Source organism: Petromyzon marinus (assembly GCF_048934315.1).
Source record: "Petromyzon marinus isolate PM22_M1 ecotype Great Lakes invasive population chromosome 73 unlocalized genomic scaffold, UKy_Petmar_22M1.pri1.0 chr73_unloc.3, whole genome shotgun sequence".
Lineage (NCBI taxonomy): Eukaryota > Metazoa > Chordata > Hyperoartia > Petromyzontiformes > Petromyzontidae > Petromyzon > Petromyzon marinus.
This window is the reverse complement of record NW_027422609.1, coordinates 327,085-345,241: the sequence shown is the minus strand read 5'-3', so window position 1 is coordinate 345,241 and position 18,157 is coordinate 327,085. Positions and strand designations below refer to the sequence as shown.

General features: G+C 52.1%; 1 protein-coding gene across 1 annotated transcript in view; it reads left to right on the top strand.

The window, feature by feature from the left end:
* The window catches only part of LOC142908133 (uncharacterized), a 35,685-nt gene extending 17,528 nt beyond the window's left edge, over positions 1 to 18,157 (top strand). The window contains exons 4-7 of the mRNA XM_076058397.1: positions 3,867 to 3,976; positions 8,014 to 8,245; positions 16,514 to 16,613; positions 17,070 to 18,157. Of these exons, the coding sequence (XP_075914512.1) occupies positions 3,867 to 3,976; positions 8,014 to 8,245; positions 16,514 to 16,613; positions 17,070 to 18,016 (1,389 nt within the window). The 3' untranslated portion in view covers positions 18,017 to 18,157. The remainder of the gene's footprint in view (positions 1 to 3,866; positions 3,977 to 8,013; positions 8,246 to 16,513; positions 16,614 to 17,069) is intronic.

Here is an 18,157-nt window from a genome sequence, read left to right as displayed (position 1 = left end):
TATGGGTGACAGTGCTGAGTCTATGGGTGGCAGTGCTGAGTCTATGGGTGACAGTGTTGAGTCTATGGGTGGCAGTGTTGAGTCTATGGGTGACAGTGCTGAGTCTATGGGTGGCAGTGCTGAGTCTATGGGTGACAGTGTTGAGTCTATGGGTGGCAGTGCTGAGTCTATGGGTGACAGTGCTGAGTCTATGGGTGACAGTGCTGAGTCTATGGGTGACAGTGTTGAGTCTATGGGTGACAGTGCTGAGTCTATGGGTGGCAGTGTTGAGTCTATGGGTGGCAGTGTTGAGTCTGTGGGTGACAGTGTTGAGTCTATGGGTGACAGTGTTGAGTCTATGGGTGACAGTGCTGAGTCTATGGGTGGCAGTGTTGAGTCTATGGGTGACAGTGCTGAGTCTATGGGTGACAGTGCTGAGTCTGTGGGTGGCAGTGCTGAGTCTGTGGGTGGCAGTGTTGAGTTTATGGGTGGCAGTGCTGAGACTGTGGGTGGCAGTGCTGAGTCTATGGGTGACAGTGTTGAGTCTATGACAGTGCTGAGTCTATGGGTGGCAGTGCTGAGTCTATGACAGTGCTGAGTTTATGGGTGGCAGTGCTGAGACTGTGGGTGGCAGTGCTGAGTCTATGGGTAGCAGTATTGAGTCTATGGGTGGCAGTGCTGAGTCTGTGGGTGGCAGTGCTGAGTCTATGGGTGACAGTGTTGAGTCTGTGGGTGACAGTGCTGAGTCTATGGCAGTGCTGAGTCTGTGGGTGACAGTGCTGAGTCTATGACAGTGCTGAGTCTATGGGTGGCAGTGCTGAGTCTATGGGTGGCAGTGTTGAGTCTATGGGTGGCAGTGCTGAGTCTATGGGTGGCAGTGCTGAGTCTATGGGTGGCAGTGTTGAGTCTATGGGTGGCAGTGCTGAGTCTATGGCAGTGCTGAGTCTATGGGTGGCAGTGCTGAGTCTATGACAGTGCTGAGTCTATGACAGTGCTGAGTCTATGGGTGGCAGTGCTGAGTCTATGGGTGACAGTGTTGAGTCTATGAGTGACAGTGCTGAGTCTATGGGTGACAGTGTTGAGTCTGTGGGTGACAGTGTTGAGTCTATGGGTGACAGTGCTGAGTCTATGGGTGGCAGTGCTGAGTCTATGGGTGGCAGTGTTGAGTCTGTGGGTGGCAGTGCTGAGTCTATGGGTGGCAGTGTTGAGTCTATGACAGTGCTGAGTCTATGACAGTGCTGAGTCTATGACAGTGCTGAGTCTATGACAGTCCTGAGTCTATGGGTGGCAGTGTTGAGTCTATGGGTGGCAGTGCTGAGTCTATGGGTGACAGTGCTGAGTCTATGGGTGACAGTGCCGAGTCTATGGGTGACAGTGTTGAGTCTATGGGTGACAGTGCTGAGTCTATGGGTGACAGTGCTGAGTCTATGGGTGACAGTGTTGAGTCTATGGTTGACAGTGTTGAGTCTGTGGGTGGCAGTGCTGAGTCTGTGGGTGACAGTGCTGAGTCTATGGGTGACAGTGCTGAGTCTGTGGGTGACAGTGCTGAGTCTATGGGTGGCAGTGTTGAGTCTATGGGTCTCAGTGTTGAGTCTATGGGTGGCAGTGTTGAGTCTATGGGTGACAGTGCTGAGTCTGTGGGTGGCAGTGTTGAGTCTGTGGGTGACAGTGCTGAGTCTATGGGTGAAAGTGTCTGTGTGTCTCTATGTATCTCTGTGTCTCTATTTATCTCTGTCTGTATGTATCTGTGTCTCTGTGTGTATCTGTGTGTGTATGTCTCTGTGTGTGTTTGTGTGTGGGGAGCGGTGGTGCAGTGGTTAGCGCCACGCTGCGCTAAGAACCTGGCGATCCGGGTTCGATTCTCGCTCACGGCCAACACCGGTGACGATTATCTGAAACGGTCCCGGGCCTCCCCTAGGTCGACTCAGCCTCAAATGAGTACCTGGTGCGGTGTGTAAACATCGCCACTAGGGAGACAAAGGCGGTCGGGCGTGGTGCTGGCCACCCACCCCCTCGTGTACCGTTCCGGCCTTCATAGGTGCTCGCTAACAGCACTTGCCCCGACAGTCTGTTAAGGCTATATGGGGGATCTTTGTCTTTATCTTTGTCTGCGTGTGTGTGTCTGCGTGTGTGTGTCTCTGTGTATGTGTGTCTCTGTGTATGTGTGCCTCTGTGTGTCTGCCTCTGTGTGTTTCTGTCTGTGTGTGTCTCTGTGTGTGTGTCTCTGTGGTTTCAGGAAAGGGCGGTCCTGCACAGATGCCATATTTTCTGTCCGTCTGCTACAGCAGAGGTGTAGGGAATTCCCACAAGACCTACATCTCTGCTTTATTGACCTGGTCAAGGCATATGATACCATCAGTAGGCCTGGGCTCTGGGTCGTTTTTCGTGCTTTTGGAGTACCTGACCCTCTGCTCACGATCATTAAGGACCTTCATGATGGTGAACGGGCCCGGGTAAAACTACGTGGCCAGGAGTCAGAGCCATTCCCTGTACACCTTGGGGTGCGACAGGGATGTCCTCTGGCTCCCACATTATTTAACATCTATTTTGACCACGTAGTTCGTGAAGCCTTCAATAGCTGTACCGGGGGAATCTCCATATGGTACAGATATAATGGGAGGCTAATCGATGCCCGGGTGCGGTCAAGGGATGGCTCCCTATTGCTCAACCACGTTATGTATGCTGATGATTTGGTAATAGCTGCTCAGTCAGAGGAGGAGTTGGAGACGCTGCTGCTGAGACTGGAGCGTGCCACTAAGAGGTGGGGCCTTACCATCAGCCCCACCAAAACTAAGCACCTGCCTGGGTATTTTGTACCATCGGTCACTCCACCCCCACAACTCCCAATCGGTGATGGGGCAGTTGTGGAGAGAGTGGAGAGTTTCCCATACCTGGGCAGTGTGCTTATGACTGGCTCCAGTTTAACAGCAGAGGTCTCACTCCGAATCAGTCGAGCGGCAATATCTTTTCATCGGTTGCGTAACGCTGTGTGGAAGCTACCTGGTCTGTCGCTCCGCACGAAGGTTCAGGTCTTCTCGGCCACGGTCATTCCCTCCCTTCTCTACGCTTGCGAAACGTGGACCCCCCTAATGGAACATTTTCGCCGGTTAGAAACATTTAGGCTGGCCTGCCTACGATCCATCCTGGGTTTAACCAGACTGGATTGTGTGAGGAGCTCACAAATCCTTGAAAGATCTGGGCAGGGTCCCATCGGTGAGCTCCTCCGGCAGGCAAGGCTGCGATGGCTGGGTCATGTAGCCCGCATGCCCAGCCACCGCATGCCAAAACAGCTTTTGTTTGGCCGGATTGAGGGGGCTAAGCGGGCGCGGCACGGGCTAGAGAAGAGATGGAGTGATGTGGTACAGGAGGACGTGGAGCTGAGTGGACTTGCCGATGACTGGTACCAGCGGTGTCAAGATCGGCCTCTGTGGAGGAGGCTCGTGAAGGACGCTACTGGGCAGTTGGAGGCAGTCGCCCTCCAACAACAACGGAGGGCGGAGGAGCGACGCTCACAACAGCGAGCGGAGCGCCGGGTGGCTAAAGCACAGCAGGTTGGCACAGTAGGGGGCACAGGTGGTGCATCAGCCAGTCATCTCAGTCAGTCGACCTGTGGCACCTGGGTCTGCCCCGTGACCTCCTGCCAGCGGGCGTTCGACACTTCACGTGGCCTCAGGGTGCACATAGCCTGGCACAAGCGTCGTGGTGACGTCACCGCCACTTAGTGGCGAATGGCGGTTGTTGTTGTTGTTGTGTGTCTTTGTGTGACACTGTGTGTGTGTCACTGTGTCTGTGTGTCTGTGTGTGTCACTGTGTCACTGTGTGTGTGTGTCACTGTGTCTGTGTGTCACTGTGTCTGTGTGTCACTGTGTGCCTGTGTGTGTGTCAAGGACTTCATGCGGAGTATCCCAGGCGGGGTTCTCACTGAGGAGCTCCACTCTGAGTGGCTCTCAGCCATGCGCTGTGCCGACAGAGCGCAGAGACTCCAGCAGATACGCAGGTGGGGAACTCCGTCTCTGTGTCTCTGTGTGTCTGTGTGTGTGTCTCTGTGTCTCTCTGTGTGTCTCTGTGTCTCTGTGTCTGTGTGTCTGTCTCTGTGTCTCTCTGTGTGTCTCTGTGTCTCTGTGTCTGTGTGTGTGTGTCTCTCTCTGTGTCTCTCTGTGTGTCTGTGTGTGTGTGTCTGTGTGTGTGTCTCTCTCTGTGTCTCTGTGTCTGTGTGTGTCTGTGTGTGTGTCTCTGTGTCTCTCTGTGTGTCTCTGTGTCTCTGTGTCTGTGTGTCTGTCTCTGTGTCTCTGTGTGTCTCTGTGTCTCTGTGTCTGTGTGTGTGTGTCTCTCTCTGTGTCTCTCTGTGTGTCTGTGTGTGTGTGTCTGTGTGTGTGTCTCTCTCTGTGTCTCTGTGTCTGTGTGTGTCTGTGTGTCTGTCTCTGTGTCTCTCTGTGTGTCTCTGTGTCTCTCTGTGTGTGTCTCTGTGTGTGTGTCTGTGTGTGTCTCTGTGTGTGTGTCTCTCTCTGTGTCTCTGTCTCTGTGTCTGCGTGTCTCTGTCTCTGTCTGTCTGTGTCTGTGTGTCTCTCTGTGTGTCTCTGTCTCTGTGTGTCTCTGTGTATCTCTGTGTCTCTGTCTGTCTGTCTCTGTGTCTGTCTGTCTCTGTGTGTCTGTGTGTGTGTCTCTGTGTGTCTGTGTGTGTCTCTCTGTGTGTCTGTGTGTGTGTGTGTGTCTGTGTGTGTCTGTGTGTGTGTCTCTGTGTGTCTGTGTCTGTGTGTGTGTGTCTGTGTGTGTGTGTCTGTGTGTGTGTCTCTGTGTCTCTGTGTCTGTGTGTGCCTGTGTGCCTGTGTGTCTGTCTCTCTGTGTCTGTGTGTCTGTGTCTCTGTGTCTGTCTGTCTGTCTCTGTCTGTCTCTGTGTCTGTGTGTGTCTGTATGTGTCTATCTGTGTCTGTGTGTGTCTGTCTGTCTCTGTCTGTATGTCTGTGTCTATCTGTGTCTGTCTCTGTGTCTGTTTCGTTGTCTGTCTCTGTGTGTGTCTGTCTGTCTCTGTCTGTATGTCTGTGTCTATCTGTGTCTGTCTCTCTTTCTCTCTGTGTGTCTCTGTGTCTCTCTGTGTTTCTATCTGTGTCTGTCTCTCTGTGTCTCTCTGTGTCTGTCTCTCTCTGTCTTTCTGTGTGTCTCTGTGTCTCTCTCTCCGTTTCTCTGTCTCTCTTTGTGTCTCTGTGTCTCTCTGTGTGTCTCTATCTGTGTCTCTATCTGTGTATCTCTGTGTCTGTGTGTCTCTATCTGTCTCTGTGTGTCTCTCTGTGTCTCTCTGTGTCTCTATCTGTCTCTGTGTGTCTCTCTGTGTGTGTCTCTGTGTCTCTCTCTGTGTGTCTCTCTCTGTGTGTCTCTGTGTCTCTCTCTGTATCTCTGTGTGTCTCTCTCTGTGTCTCTCTGTGTCTCTGTGTGTGTCTCTATCTGTGTCTCTCTGTGTCTCTGTGTGTCTCTCTCTGTGTCTCTGTGTGTGTCTCTCTCTCTCTGTCTCTCTGTGTGTCTCTCTGTGTCTCTGTGTGTCTCTGTGTGTGACTCTATCTGTCTCTGTGTCTCTCTCTGTGTCTCTCTCTCTGTCTCTCTCTCTGTGTCTCTCTCTCTCTGTGTCTCTCTCTCTCTGTGTGTGTCTCTCTCTGTGTGTCTCTCTGTCTCTGTGTGTGTCTCTATCTGTCTCTGTGTCTCTCTCTGTGTCTCTCTCTCTGTCTCTCTCTCTCTGTCTCTCTTTCTCTGTGTGTCTCTCTCTGTGTGTCTCTGTGTCTCTCTCTGTATCTCTGTGTCTCTCTGTGTCTCTGTGTGTGTCTCTATCTGTGTCTCTCTGTCTCTGTGTGTCTCTCTCTGTGTCTCTGTGTGTGTCTCTCTCTCTGTGTCTTTCTGTGTGTCTCTCTGTGTCTCTGTGTGTCTCCGTGTGTGACTCTATCTGTCTCTGTGTGTGACTGTATCTGTCTCTGTGTCTCTCTGTCTCTCTGTGTGTGACTGTATCTGTCTCTGTGTCTCTCTGTCTCTCTGTGTGTGTCTCTATCTGTCTCTGTGTCTCTCTGTGTGTCTCTGTCTCTCTGTGTGTCTCTGTGTCTCTCTGTGTGTCTCTCTGTGTGTGACTCTATCTGTCTCTGTGTCTCTCTGTGTATCTCTGTCTCTGTGTGTGTGTCTCTCTGTGTGTTTCTGTCTCTCTGTGTATCTCTGTCTCTCTGTGTATCTCTGTCTCTCTGTGTATCTCTGTCTCTCTGTGTGTTTCTGTCTCTCTGTGTATCTCTGTCTCTCTGTGTATCTCTGTCTCTCTGTGTGTCTCTGTCTCTCTGTGTGTGTCTCTATCTGTCTCTGTGTCTCTCTGTGTGTCTCTGTCTCTCTGTGTGTCTCTGTCTCTCTGTGTGTGTCTCTATTTGTCTCTGTGTCTCTCTGTGTGTCTCTGTCTCTCTGTCTGTCTCTGTCTCTCTGTGTGTGTCTCTATTTGTCTCTGTGTGTCTCTCTCTGTGTCTCTGTCTCTCTGTGTGTCTCTGTCTCTCTGTGTGTCTCTGTCTCTCTGTGTGTCTCTGTCTCTCTGTGTGTCTCTGTGTCTCTGTGTGTCTCTCTGTGTGTCTCTGTCTCTCTGTGTGTGTCTCTATTTGTCTCTGTGTCTCTCTGTGTGTCTCTGTGTCTGTGTCTCTCTGTGTGTCTCTATTTGTCTCTGTGTGTCTCTGTCTCTCTGTGTGTCTCTGTCTCTCTGTGTGTCTCTCTCTCTATGTGTCTCTCTGTGTGTCTCTATTTGTGTCTGTGTGTCTCTATTTGTCTCTGTGTGTCTCTATTTGTCTCTCTGTGTGTCTCTGTGTCTCTCTGTGTCTCTGTGTGTGTCTCTCTGTCTCTCTCTGTGTCTCTGTCTCTGTGTGTGTCTCTGTCTCTCTGTGTGTCTCTGTCTCTCTGTGTGTGTCTCTATGTGTCTCTGTGTCTCTGTCTCTCTGTGTGTCTCTGTCTCTCTGTGTCTCTCTGTGTGTCTCTGTCTCTCTGTGTGTGTCTCTATGTGTTTCTGTGTCTCTGTGTGTCTCTGTGTGTCTCTATCTCTCTCTGTGTGTCTCTGTCTCTCTGTGTGTCTCTGTCTCTCTGTGTGTCTCTATGTGTCTCTGTGTCTCTCTGTGTGTCTCTGTCTCTCTGTGTGTCTCTGTCTCTCTGTGTGTGTCTCTATGTGTCTCTGTGTCTCTCTGTGTGTCTCTGTCTCTCTGTGTGTGTCTCTCTGTGTGTGTCTCTCTGTGTGTGTCTCTGTGTCTCTCTGTGTGTGTCTCTGTCTCTCTGTGTGTCTCTATGTGTCTCTGTCTCTCTGTGTGTGTCTCTATGTGTCTCTCTGTGTGTGTCTCTATGTGTCTCTGTGTCTCTCTGTGTGTCTCTATCTCTCTATGTGTCTCTCTGTGTGTCTCTGTCTCTCTGTGTGTCTCTGTCTCTGTGTGTCTCTGTCTCTCTGTGTGTCTCTGTCTCTCTGTGTGTGTCTCTATGTGTCTCTGTGTCTCTCTGTGTGTCTCTGTCTCTCTGTGTGTCTCTGTCTCTCTGTGTGTGTCTCTATGTGTCTCTGTGTCTCTCTGTGTGTCTCTGTCTCTCTGTGTGTCTCTGTCTCTCTGTGTGTGTCTCTCTGTGTGTGTCTCTCTGTGTGTGTCTCTGTGTCTCTCTGTGTGTGTCTCTGTCTCTCTGTGTGTCTCTATGTGTCTCTGTCTCTCTGTGTGTGTCTCTATGTGTCTCTCTGTGTGTGTCTCTATGTGTCTCTGTGTCTCTCTGTGTGTCTCTATCTCTCTATGTGTCTCTCTGTGTGTCTCTGTCTCTCTGTGTGTCTCTGTCTCTGTGTGTCTCTGTCTCTCTGTGTGTGTCTCTGTCTCTGTGTCTCTCTGTGTGTCTCTGTGTGTGTCTCTATTTGTCTCTGTGTCTCTGTGTGTCTCTGTGTCTCTGTCTCTCTGTGTGTGTCTCTATGTCTCTCTGTGTGTGTCTCTCTGTGTATGTCTCTATTTGTCTCTCTGTGTCTCTCTGTGTGTGTCTCTGTCTCTGTGTGTCTCTGTCTCGTCCCCCCAGAGTGTCATCGCGTCTCCCCGCCTCCCACAATGCCCTGCTGCGTCACGTGATGTGTATGCTGCACCACGTGGCACGCCGCTCGGCAACCAATCAGATGACTCCGCGCAACCTCGCCGTGTGCATCGCGCCCAGCGTGGCTCCCGGCATGCACTGGGGGGGTCACGTGGCCACGGCTGGGGCGGGGAGACTCTCACCACCCAGCCCAGCCACGCAGAGCAGAGACACAGCACAGGTGGGACACACACAGAGACACACACAGACACACACACAGAGAGACACACAGAGACACACACAGAGACACACAGACACACACACAGAGAGACACACAGAGACACACACAGAGAGACACACAGAGAGACACAGAGACACACACAGAGACACACACAGACACAGAGACACAGCACAGGTGGGACACACACAGAGACACACAGAGACACACAGAGAGACACAGAGACACACAGAGACACAGAGACACAGCACAGGTGGGACACACACAGAGACACAGAGAGACACAGACACACAGAGACACAGCACAGGTGGGACACACACAGAGACACACACAGAGACACACACAGACACACACACAGAGACACAGCACAGGTGGGACACACACAGAGACACACAGCACAGAGACACACACAGAGACACACACAGAGACACAGCACAGGTGGGACACACACAGAGAGACACACAGAGACACAGCACAGGTGGGACACACACACAGAGACACACACAGAGACACACACAGAGACACACACGGACACACACAGAGACACACACAGAGACACACAGAGAGACACAGCACAGGTGGGACACACACAGAGAGACACACACAGACACACACAGAGACACACACAGAGACACACACACAGAGACACACACAGAGAGAGACACAGAGAGAGACACACACAGAGAGAGACACACACACAGAGAGACACAGAGAGAGACACACAGAGACACAGCACAGGTGGGACACACACAGAGAGACACACAGAGAGACACACAGAGACACACACAGAGACACACACAGGTGGGACACACACAGAGACACAGCACAGGTGGGACACACACAGAGACACAGCACAGGTGGGACACACACAGAGACACACGGAGAGACACACACAGACACACAGAGAGACACACAGAGAGACACACAGAGAGACACACACAGACACACACAGAGACACACAGAGACACACAGAGAGACACACAGAGAGACACACAGACACACACAGAGAGACACACACAGACACACTCACACACAGAGACACACACAGAGACACACACAGACACACACACACACACAGACACACACAGACACACTCACACACAGAGACACACACAGACACACACACACACACAGATACACACAGAGACACACACAGATACACACACACACAGAGACACACACAGACACACAGAGACACACACAGACACACACAGAGACACACACACAGACACACACACAGACACTCACAGAGACACACACAGAGACACACACAGAGACACACACAGAGACACACACAGACACACACACAGACACACACACAGACACAGACAGAGACACAGACAGAGACACAGACAGAGACACAGACAGACAGAGACACACACACAGACAGAGACACACACACAGACAGACACACACACAGACAGACACACACAGAGACACACACACACAGAGACACACACACACAGAGACACACACAGAAACACACAGACACACACACACACAGACACACACACAGACACACACACACAGACACACACACAGACACACACACACAGACACACACAGACACACACACAGACACACACAGACACACACACACAGACACACACAGACACACACACACAGACACACACAGACACACACACACAGACACACACAGACACACACAGACACTCACACACAGACACACACAGACACTCACACACAGACACACACACAGACACAGACACACACAAAGACAAAGATCCCCCATATAGCCTTAACAGACTGTAGGGGCAAGTGCTGTTAGCGAGCACCTATGAAGGCCGGAACGGTACATGAGGGGGTGGGTGGCCAGCACCACGCCCGACCGCCTTTGTCTCCCTAGTGGCGATGTTTACACACCGCACCAGGTACTCATTTGAGGCTGAGTCAACCTAGGGGAGGCCCGGGACCGGTTCAGATAATCGTCACTGGTGTTGGCCGTGAGCGGGAATCGAACCCGGGTCGCCAGGTTCATAGCGCAGCGTAGCGCTAACCGCTACACTATCCCTGGCAGGAGGTCACGGGGCAGACCCAGCAGGTGCCACGGGTCGACTGACTGAGATGACTGAGATGACTGGCTGATGCACCACCTGTGCCCCCTACTGTGCCAACCCGCTGTGCTTTAGCCACCCGGCGCTCCGCTCGTTGTTGTGAGCGTCGCTCCTCCGCCCTCCGTTGTTGTTGTTGGAGGGCGACTGCCTCCAACTGCCCAGTAGCATCCTTCACGAGCCTCCTCCACAGAGGCCGATCTTGACACCGCTGGTACCAGTCATCGGCAAGTCCACTCAGCTCCACGTCCTCCTGTACCACGTCACTCCATCTCTTCTCTAGCCCGTGCCGCGCCCGCTTAGCCCCCTCAATCCGGCCGAACAAAAGCTGTTTCGGCATGCGGTGGCTGGGCATGCGGGCTACATGACCCAGCCATCGCAGCCTTGCCCGCCGGAGGAGCTCACCGATGGGACCTTGCCCAGATCTTTTAAGGATTTGTGAGCTCCTCACACAATCCAGTCTGGTTAAACCCAGGATGGATCGTAGGCAGGCCAGCCTAAATGTTTCTAACCGGCGAAGATGTTCCATTAGGGGGGTCCACGTTTCGCAAGCGTAGAGAAGTGAGGGAATGACCGTGGCTGAGAAGACCTGAAGCTTAGTGCGGAGCAACAGACCAGGTAGCTTCCACACAGCGTTCCGCAACCGATGAAAAGATATTGCCGCTCGACTGATTCGGAGTAAGACCTCTGCTGTTAAACTGGAGCCAGTCATAAGCACACTACCCAGGTATGGGAAACTCTCCACTCTCTCCACAACTGCCCCATCACCGATTGGGAGTTGTGGGGGTGGAGTGTCCGATGGTACAAAATACCCAGGCAGGTGCTTAGTTTTGGTGGGGCTGATGGTAAGGCCCCATCTCTTAGTTGCACGCTCCAGTCTCAGCAGCAGCGTCTCCAACTCCTCCTCTGAATGAGCAGCTATTTCCAAATCATCGGCATACATAACATGGTTGAGCAATAGGGAGCCATCCCTTGACCGCACCCGGGCATCAATCAGCCTCCCATTATATCTGTACCATATGGAGATTCCCCCGGTACAGCTATTGAAGGCTTCACGAACTACGTGGTCAAAATAGATGTTAAATAATGTGGGAGCCAGAGGACATCCCTGTCGCACCCCAAGGTGTACAGGGAATGGCTCTGACTCCTGGCCACGTAATTTTACCCGGGCCCGCTCACCATCATGAAGGTCCTTAATGATCGTGAGCAGAGGGTCAGGTACTCCAAAAGCACGAAGAACGACCCAGAGCCCAGGCCTACTGATGGTATCATAAGCCTTGACCAGGTCAATAAAGCAGAGATGTAGGTCTTGTTGGAATTCCCTACACCTCTGCTGTAGCAGACGGACAGAAAATATGGCATCTGTGCAGGACCGCCCTATCCTGAAACCGCATTGGGGCTCCGCAAGCCTCTCCTCAGCGTGCCTGGCAAGGCGATGCTGAATAATCCTTGCCAGGACCTTTCCCGGCACACTGAGGAGTGAGATGCCCCTGTAGTTGTTACAGTCTGTGTGGTCCCCCTTCTTAAAAAGGTGGACCACCAGGGCATCCTTCCAATCCTGCGGAACCCGTCCAGTGGTCCAGACTGTTGTTATGATGTCATATAGGGCAGTCTGTGCACAAACGCCACCCTCCCTCAGCATTTCGCTTGGGAGATCATCTCTGCCCGCTGCCTTTCCTGGTCTCAGACTCCGGATCGCCTTCAGTACTTCCTCAACAGATGGCACCTCAGCCAGCCACTCACAGGGGGTGACTTCTTCCAATATTTAAGGCACCGCAGCCTCAGCAGGGTCATCCTCACTTTGTGCCACGATGTTTTCCTGGCTGAGTGATTTTCCCTCCCCCAGGACCTCACAGAAATGCTCAGCAAATCTGCAAACCTGTTCCTGGGGGTCGGAGATTGGATCACCGTTCTTTCCCCTAATGATGGTAATAGGTGTGGCACTGCAGGTTACTTTTTTGATGGAGTTAAATAGAGATTTGTGATCACGGGCCACTGAGGCAGACTCCATCTCCTCAGCAACCCGCGACCACCACCCATCCTTGCAGCGCCTCACGGCTCTCCGAACCTCCGAGCGAAGGCTGCGGTAAGCCTCCTCATTCTCTGACGTGGGATTCTGTAGCCGATGGCAGTGGGCCTGTCGCTTTTTCTCAACCATCCTGAACACCTCCTCTGTCAGCCAGGGTCTCTGGGGAGGTCTGGACCGCGTACCCAAAGCAGCCATTGCAGCTGCATGAGTCACAGTCCTAAACCTCGCCCATTTACCCTCGACATCAGGAGGAGTCGGGGACGATGCCAATCCCAGCCGCAAGCGATGATGAAATTCTCGCTTGCAACTTTCATCAGATAACTGAGACCAGGCCACTTTAGGTCGGAATGGGGTCCTGGGTGTACACCCACCACCGGAGTGGAAAAATGGCAGGCGCATCTTACAGATGACTAGTCGATGGTCAGAGGGCAGATCAGCTCCACTGTAGGTCCTGGTGTCAAGGACATGGGCTCGCATCCGCTGGTCCGTCACTATGTAGTCCAGCAGATGTTCTTGCTTGGACCCGGCATGCATCCATGATGTTGTGTGGATGCGCCGATGCCGGAACAGCGTGTTGGTAATTACAAGCCCATGGGCTGCACAAAAATCTAGCAGCCTCCTACCGTTGTTATTGAGCTAATCTGGCCCATGCCCTCCAATCACTCCAGACCAGGTGCCAGTATCATGACCAACTCGGGCATTGAAGTCACCCAACAAGATGACTATCCCGAGGGGCCACTTTAGCCAGCACCTGTGACAGGAGGTCATAGAAGGCATCTGACTCATCGGCTTTGCCTGCATCCCTCCACGGATGTTCATCTTCAGTGGGGGCATAAGTAACCACGACCACCATTGCTCGCCTCCAGTTGATGGGAAGGCGAGCCCAAAGTAGCCTGGGGCTTACAGCTTCCCACACCTCACCGCCACGCTCCCACGCCCCCTTCATTCTTTTGTTCAAAAGAAGAGCCACACCTTGTTGTTTGGCAGTCTGCTGCCCCGAGTAGAGGACTGTCCACCCCTCATGGTGGTAGGAGCCAGAGCCGGTCCACCGGTCCTCCTGAATGCCGCATAGATCCAGGCGGTACTGGTCCAGCTCCCGACAGAGGAGTGGCAGCCTCTCCTCCGCAGTGAGCGTTCGAACATTCCACGCGGCCACCCGTAGTGGCTTTTCGTTGTTTCTGGAGTAGCCCCGAGGGTAGGTATTCAATCTCCTGGCTCCGCCAATTGGGGTTTGGCCAGGAGACATCATAGACGCCTGGCCCCCCGGGGCCTCCGGCACAAGCTTATTAGTTACATATTTCAGTTTAACTCGTGGTTTAGTGGTAATTAATTGAAGGTGGAGGGGTTACCAGCCCCTCGCACCCGTCCAGAGCCCCCGTTTAGCCCCTGTGGTGGACACATATGCCATGAGGGGAGGAGCCAATCAAAATTGAATCTCCCGCCACAGCACTGTCCACGACAGAGTTGCCCGTCCGGCACCGCGAGGAGGTAGGGGGTTGTTTTGCCGGACGACACACAGACACAGGCTGACACACACACAGACACAAACACACACAGACAGAGACACACAGACACAGTGGTGGTGGTGGTGATGTTGTTGTTGTTGTTGGTGATGTTGTTGGCGATGTTGTTGTTGGTGATGTTGTTGGTGATGTTGTTGGTGTTGATGTTAATGTTGTTGTTGGTGATGTTGATGTTGTTGGTGATGTTGTTGGTGATGTTGGTGATGTTGTTGGTGATGTTGTTGTTGGTGATGTTGTTGGTGATGTTGTTGGTGATGTTGTTGGTGATGTTGTTGATGATGTTGTTGTTGGTGATGATGTTGTTGTTGGTGATGTTGTTGGTGATGTTGGTGATGTTGTTGGTGATGTTGTTGGTGTTGATGGTGTTGGTGATGTTGTTGGTGATGTTGTTGGTGATGTTGTTGTTGATGATGTTGTTGGTGATGTTGTTGGTGATGTTGTTGGTGATGTTGTTGTTGTTGATGTTGTTGGTGATGTTGTTGATGTTGTTGATGATGTTGATGATGTTGTTGATGATGTTGTTGGTGATGTTGTTGATGATGTTGTTGTTGGTGATGATGTTGTTGGTGATGATGTTGTTGTTGGTGATGTTGTTGTTGGTGATGTTGTTGATGATGTTGTTGTTGGTGATGATGTTGTTGGTGATGATGTTGTTGTTGGTGATGTTGTTGATGATGTTGTTGTTGGTGATGATGTTGTTGGTGATGATGTTGTTGTTGGTGATGTTGTTGGTGATGTTGTTGGTGATGTTGTTGTTGGTGATGTTGTTGGTGATGTTGGTGATGTTGTTGGTGATGTTGTTGGTGATGTTGATGATGTTGTTGGTGATGTTGTTGATGTTGTTGTTGGTGATGTTGTTGGTGATGTTGTTGGTGATGTTGGTGTTGGTGATGTTGGTGTTGGTGATGTTGGTGTTGGTGATGTTGTTGTTGGTGATGTTGTTGGTGATGTTGTGTGTGATGTTGTTGATGATGTTGTTGGTGATGTTGTTGATGATGTTGTTGTTGGTGATGATGTTGTTGTTGGTGATGTTGTTGGTGATGTTGTTGGTGATGTTGTTGGTGTTGATGTTAATGTTGTTGTTGGTGATGTTGTTGTTGTTGGTGATGTTGTTGGTGATGTTGTTGGTGATGTTGTTGGTGTTGATGTTAATGTTGTTGTTGGTGATGTTGATGTTGTTGGTGATGTTGTTGATGATGTTGTTGATGATGTTGTTGGTGATGTTGTTGATGATGTTGTTGTTGGTGATGATGTTGTTGTTGGTGATGTTGTTGGTGATGTTGGTGATGTTGTTGGTGTTGGTGATGTTGTTGTTGTTGGTGATGTTGTTGTTGTTGGTGATGTTGTTGGTGATGTTGTTGGTGATGTTGTTGGTGATGTTGTTGGTGTTGATGTTAATGTTGTTGTTGGTGATGTTGATGTTGTTGGTGATGTTGTTGATGATGTTGTTGATGATGTTGTTGGTGATGTTGTTGATGATGTTGTTGTTGGTGATGATGTTGTTGTTGGTGATGTTGTTGGTGATGTTGGTGATGTTGTTGGTGTTGGTGATGTTGTTGTTGGTGATGTTGTTGTTGTTGGTGATGTTGTTGGTGATGTTGTTGGTGATGTTGTTGGTGATGTTGATGATGTTGTTGGTGATGTTGTTGTTGTTGATGATGTTGTTGGTGATGTTGTTGTTGTTGATGTTGTTGGTGATGTTGTTGGTGATGTTGGTGATGTTGTTGATGATGTTGTTGGTGATGTTGTTGGTGATGTTGTTGGTGATGTTGTTGGTGATGTTGTTGGTGATGTTGTTGGTGTTGGTGTTGATGTTGGTGATGTTGTTGGTGATGTTGTTGGTGATGTTGTTGTTGGTGATGATGTTGTTGGTGATGATGTTGTTGGTGATGATGTTGTTGGTGATGATGTTGTTGGTGATGATGTTGTTGGTGATGTTGTTGTTGGTGCTGTTGTTGTTGGTGCTGTTGTTGGTGATGTTGTTGGTGATGTTGTGGGTGATGTTGTTGTTGGTGATGTTGTTGTTGGTGATGTTGTTGGTGATGTTGGTGATGTTGTTGGTGTTGGTGATGTTGTTGGTGTTGGTGATGTTGTTGTTGGTGATGTTGTTGGTGATGTTGTTGGTGATGTTGTTGGTGATGTTGATGATGTTGTTGGTGATGTTGTTGTTGATGATGTTGTTGGTGATGTTGTTGTTGATGATGTTGTTGTTGATGTTGTTGTTGGTGATGTTGTTGGTGATGTTGTTGATGATGTTGTTGATGATGTTGTTGGTGATGTTGTTGGTGATGTTGGTGATGTTGTTGGTGATGTTGTTGGTGTTGTTGGTGATGTTGTTGGTGATGTTGTTGTTGGTGATGATGTTGTTGGTGATGTTGTTGTTGGTGATGTTGTTGTTGGTGCTGTTGTTGGTGCTGTTGTTGGTGATGTTGTGGGTGATGTTGTGGGTGATGTTGTTGGTGATGTTGGTGATGTTGTTGTTGATGTTGTTGGTGATGTTGTTGGTGATGTTGTTGGTGATGTTGTTGGTGATGTTGATGTCGTTGGTGATGTTGTTGGTGATGTTGTTGGTGATGTTGTTGGTGATGTTGTTGGTGATGTTGATGTCGTTGGTGATGTTGTTGGTGATGTTGTTGATGATTCCCAGGTCTCTCTGCTGGTCCAGTTCCTCATTGAAAACTGTGAAGCCATCTTCGGGTCAGAGGTCACCACCTTGCTGGGGCCTGACCCTGACCCCAGCGAACCAGGCAAGGCCCCGCCCCTTCCTGTCCACAAACCCCGCCCCTTCCTGCCCACAACCCCGCCCCTTCCTGCCCACAAACCCCGCCCCTTCCTGTCTATATCCCCGCCCCTTCCTGCCCACAAACCCCGCCCCTTCATGCCCACAACCCCGCCCCTTCCTGTCTATATCCCCGCCCCTTCCTGCCCACAACCCCGCCCCTTCCTGTCCACAAACCCCGCCCCTTCCCGCCCACAAACCCCGCCCCTTCCTGCCCACAAACCCCGCCCCTTCCTGTATATATCCCCGCCCCTTCCTGCCCACAAACCCCGCCCCTTCCTACCCACAAACCCCGCCCCTTCCCGTCCACAAACCCCGCCCCCTTCCTACCCACAAACCCCGCCCCTTTCCCGTCTATATCCCCCGCCCCCTTCCCGCCCACAAACCCCCGCGCCCCCCCCCCCCCCCACTTCCCCGCCCACAGACTCCGTTGCCGTGGCAACAGCGTCAGGAGCAGCTGGGCGTCCAGAGGCGGCCATTTTCTACACGGGGAGCTGCTACCGGGCTCGGCCGGTGGCCGTGGCGACCGCCACTTCCTGCCCGCCGGCACGGCATTGTGGGGCGACCATCGCCTCTCTGGCCACGCTCCACCGTGGGAGGGCGGCAGGGAGCCCCCCTCCCTCCACCGCACCGGCACCGGCGGTGGTGCCGGTGCCGGTGGCAGCAGAGGCGGTGGAGCGGAGGGGCGGCGGAGGCTTTCCCCCGGTGCATTGTGGGAAGCGGAGGGTGGAGGGCGTGGAGGGGAGACGGAGCGGGCGGCCCTTGGCCTCCAACTCCGCCATCTCCTCCGCCACCACCTCCTCCTCAATCTGCCGTCCTTCCACCACATCCACCACCACCTCCACCACATCCACCACCTCCTCCACCTCCTCCACCTCCACCACCTCCACCACCTCCACCACCTCCTCCACCACCACCACCTCCACCACCTCCTCCTCCACCTCCCCCACCTCCACCTTCACCCCTTCCTCCACCACCACCTCCACCACCTCCTCCATCTCCTCCTCCACCTCCACCTCCACCCCCTCCACCCTCTCCTCCACCTCCATCTACTGCACGCTGAGGCCCAGGCCCCACAGGAGCCCGGCCATTTTCTTCGGCCAGAGGTCGGGAGGAGGCGTTTGGGGCGACGGTCACCACCAGCATCATCATCAGCATCATCAGCAGCATCATCATCATCAGCAGCAACAACATCTTCATCAGCAGGAAGGGAAGGGAGGGTCCGAGTGGATAGCGAGGAGGTGTAGCGACCCTCCCACATCATCCGCCATCACCTCCTCCTCATCGTCGGCCTCGGGATTCGAGACATCGCCGCCGCTGCCGCTGCTGCTGTACGAGTGGCTCGCACATGCTGAAGAGTCGTACGTGTGATGGTGCAGTGGTGGTAACGTGATGGTGGTTGTGCCCTTGATGATGGTGGTCACGGTGGTGACGATGGTGGTGATGTAATTCACAATCGATGGCGATGGTGTCACGTCGAACAGATTTCAATAAAAACCCCTTGAAGACGCA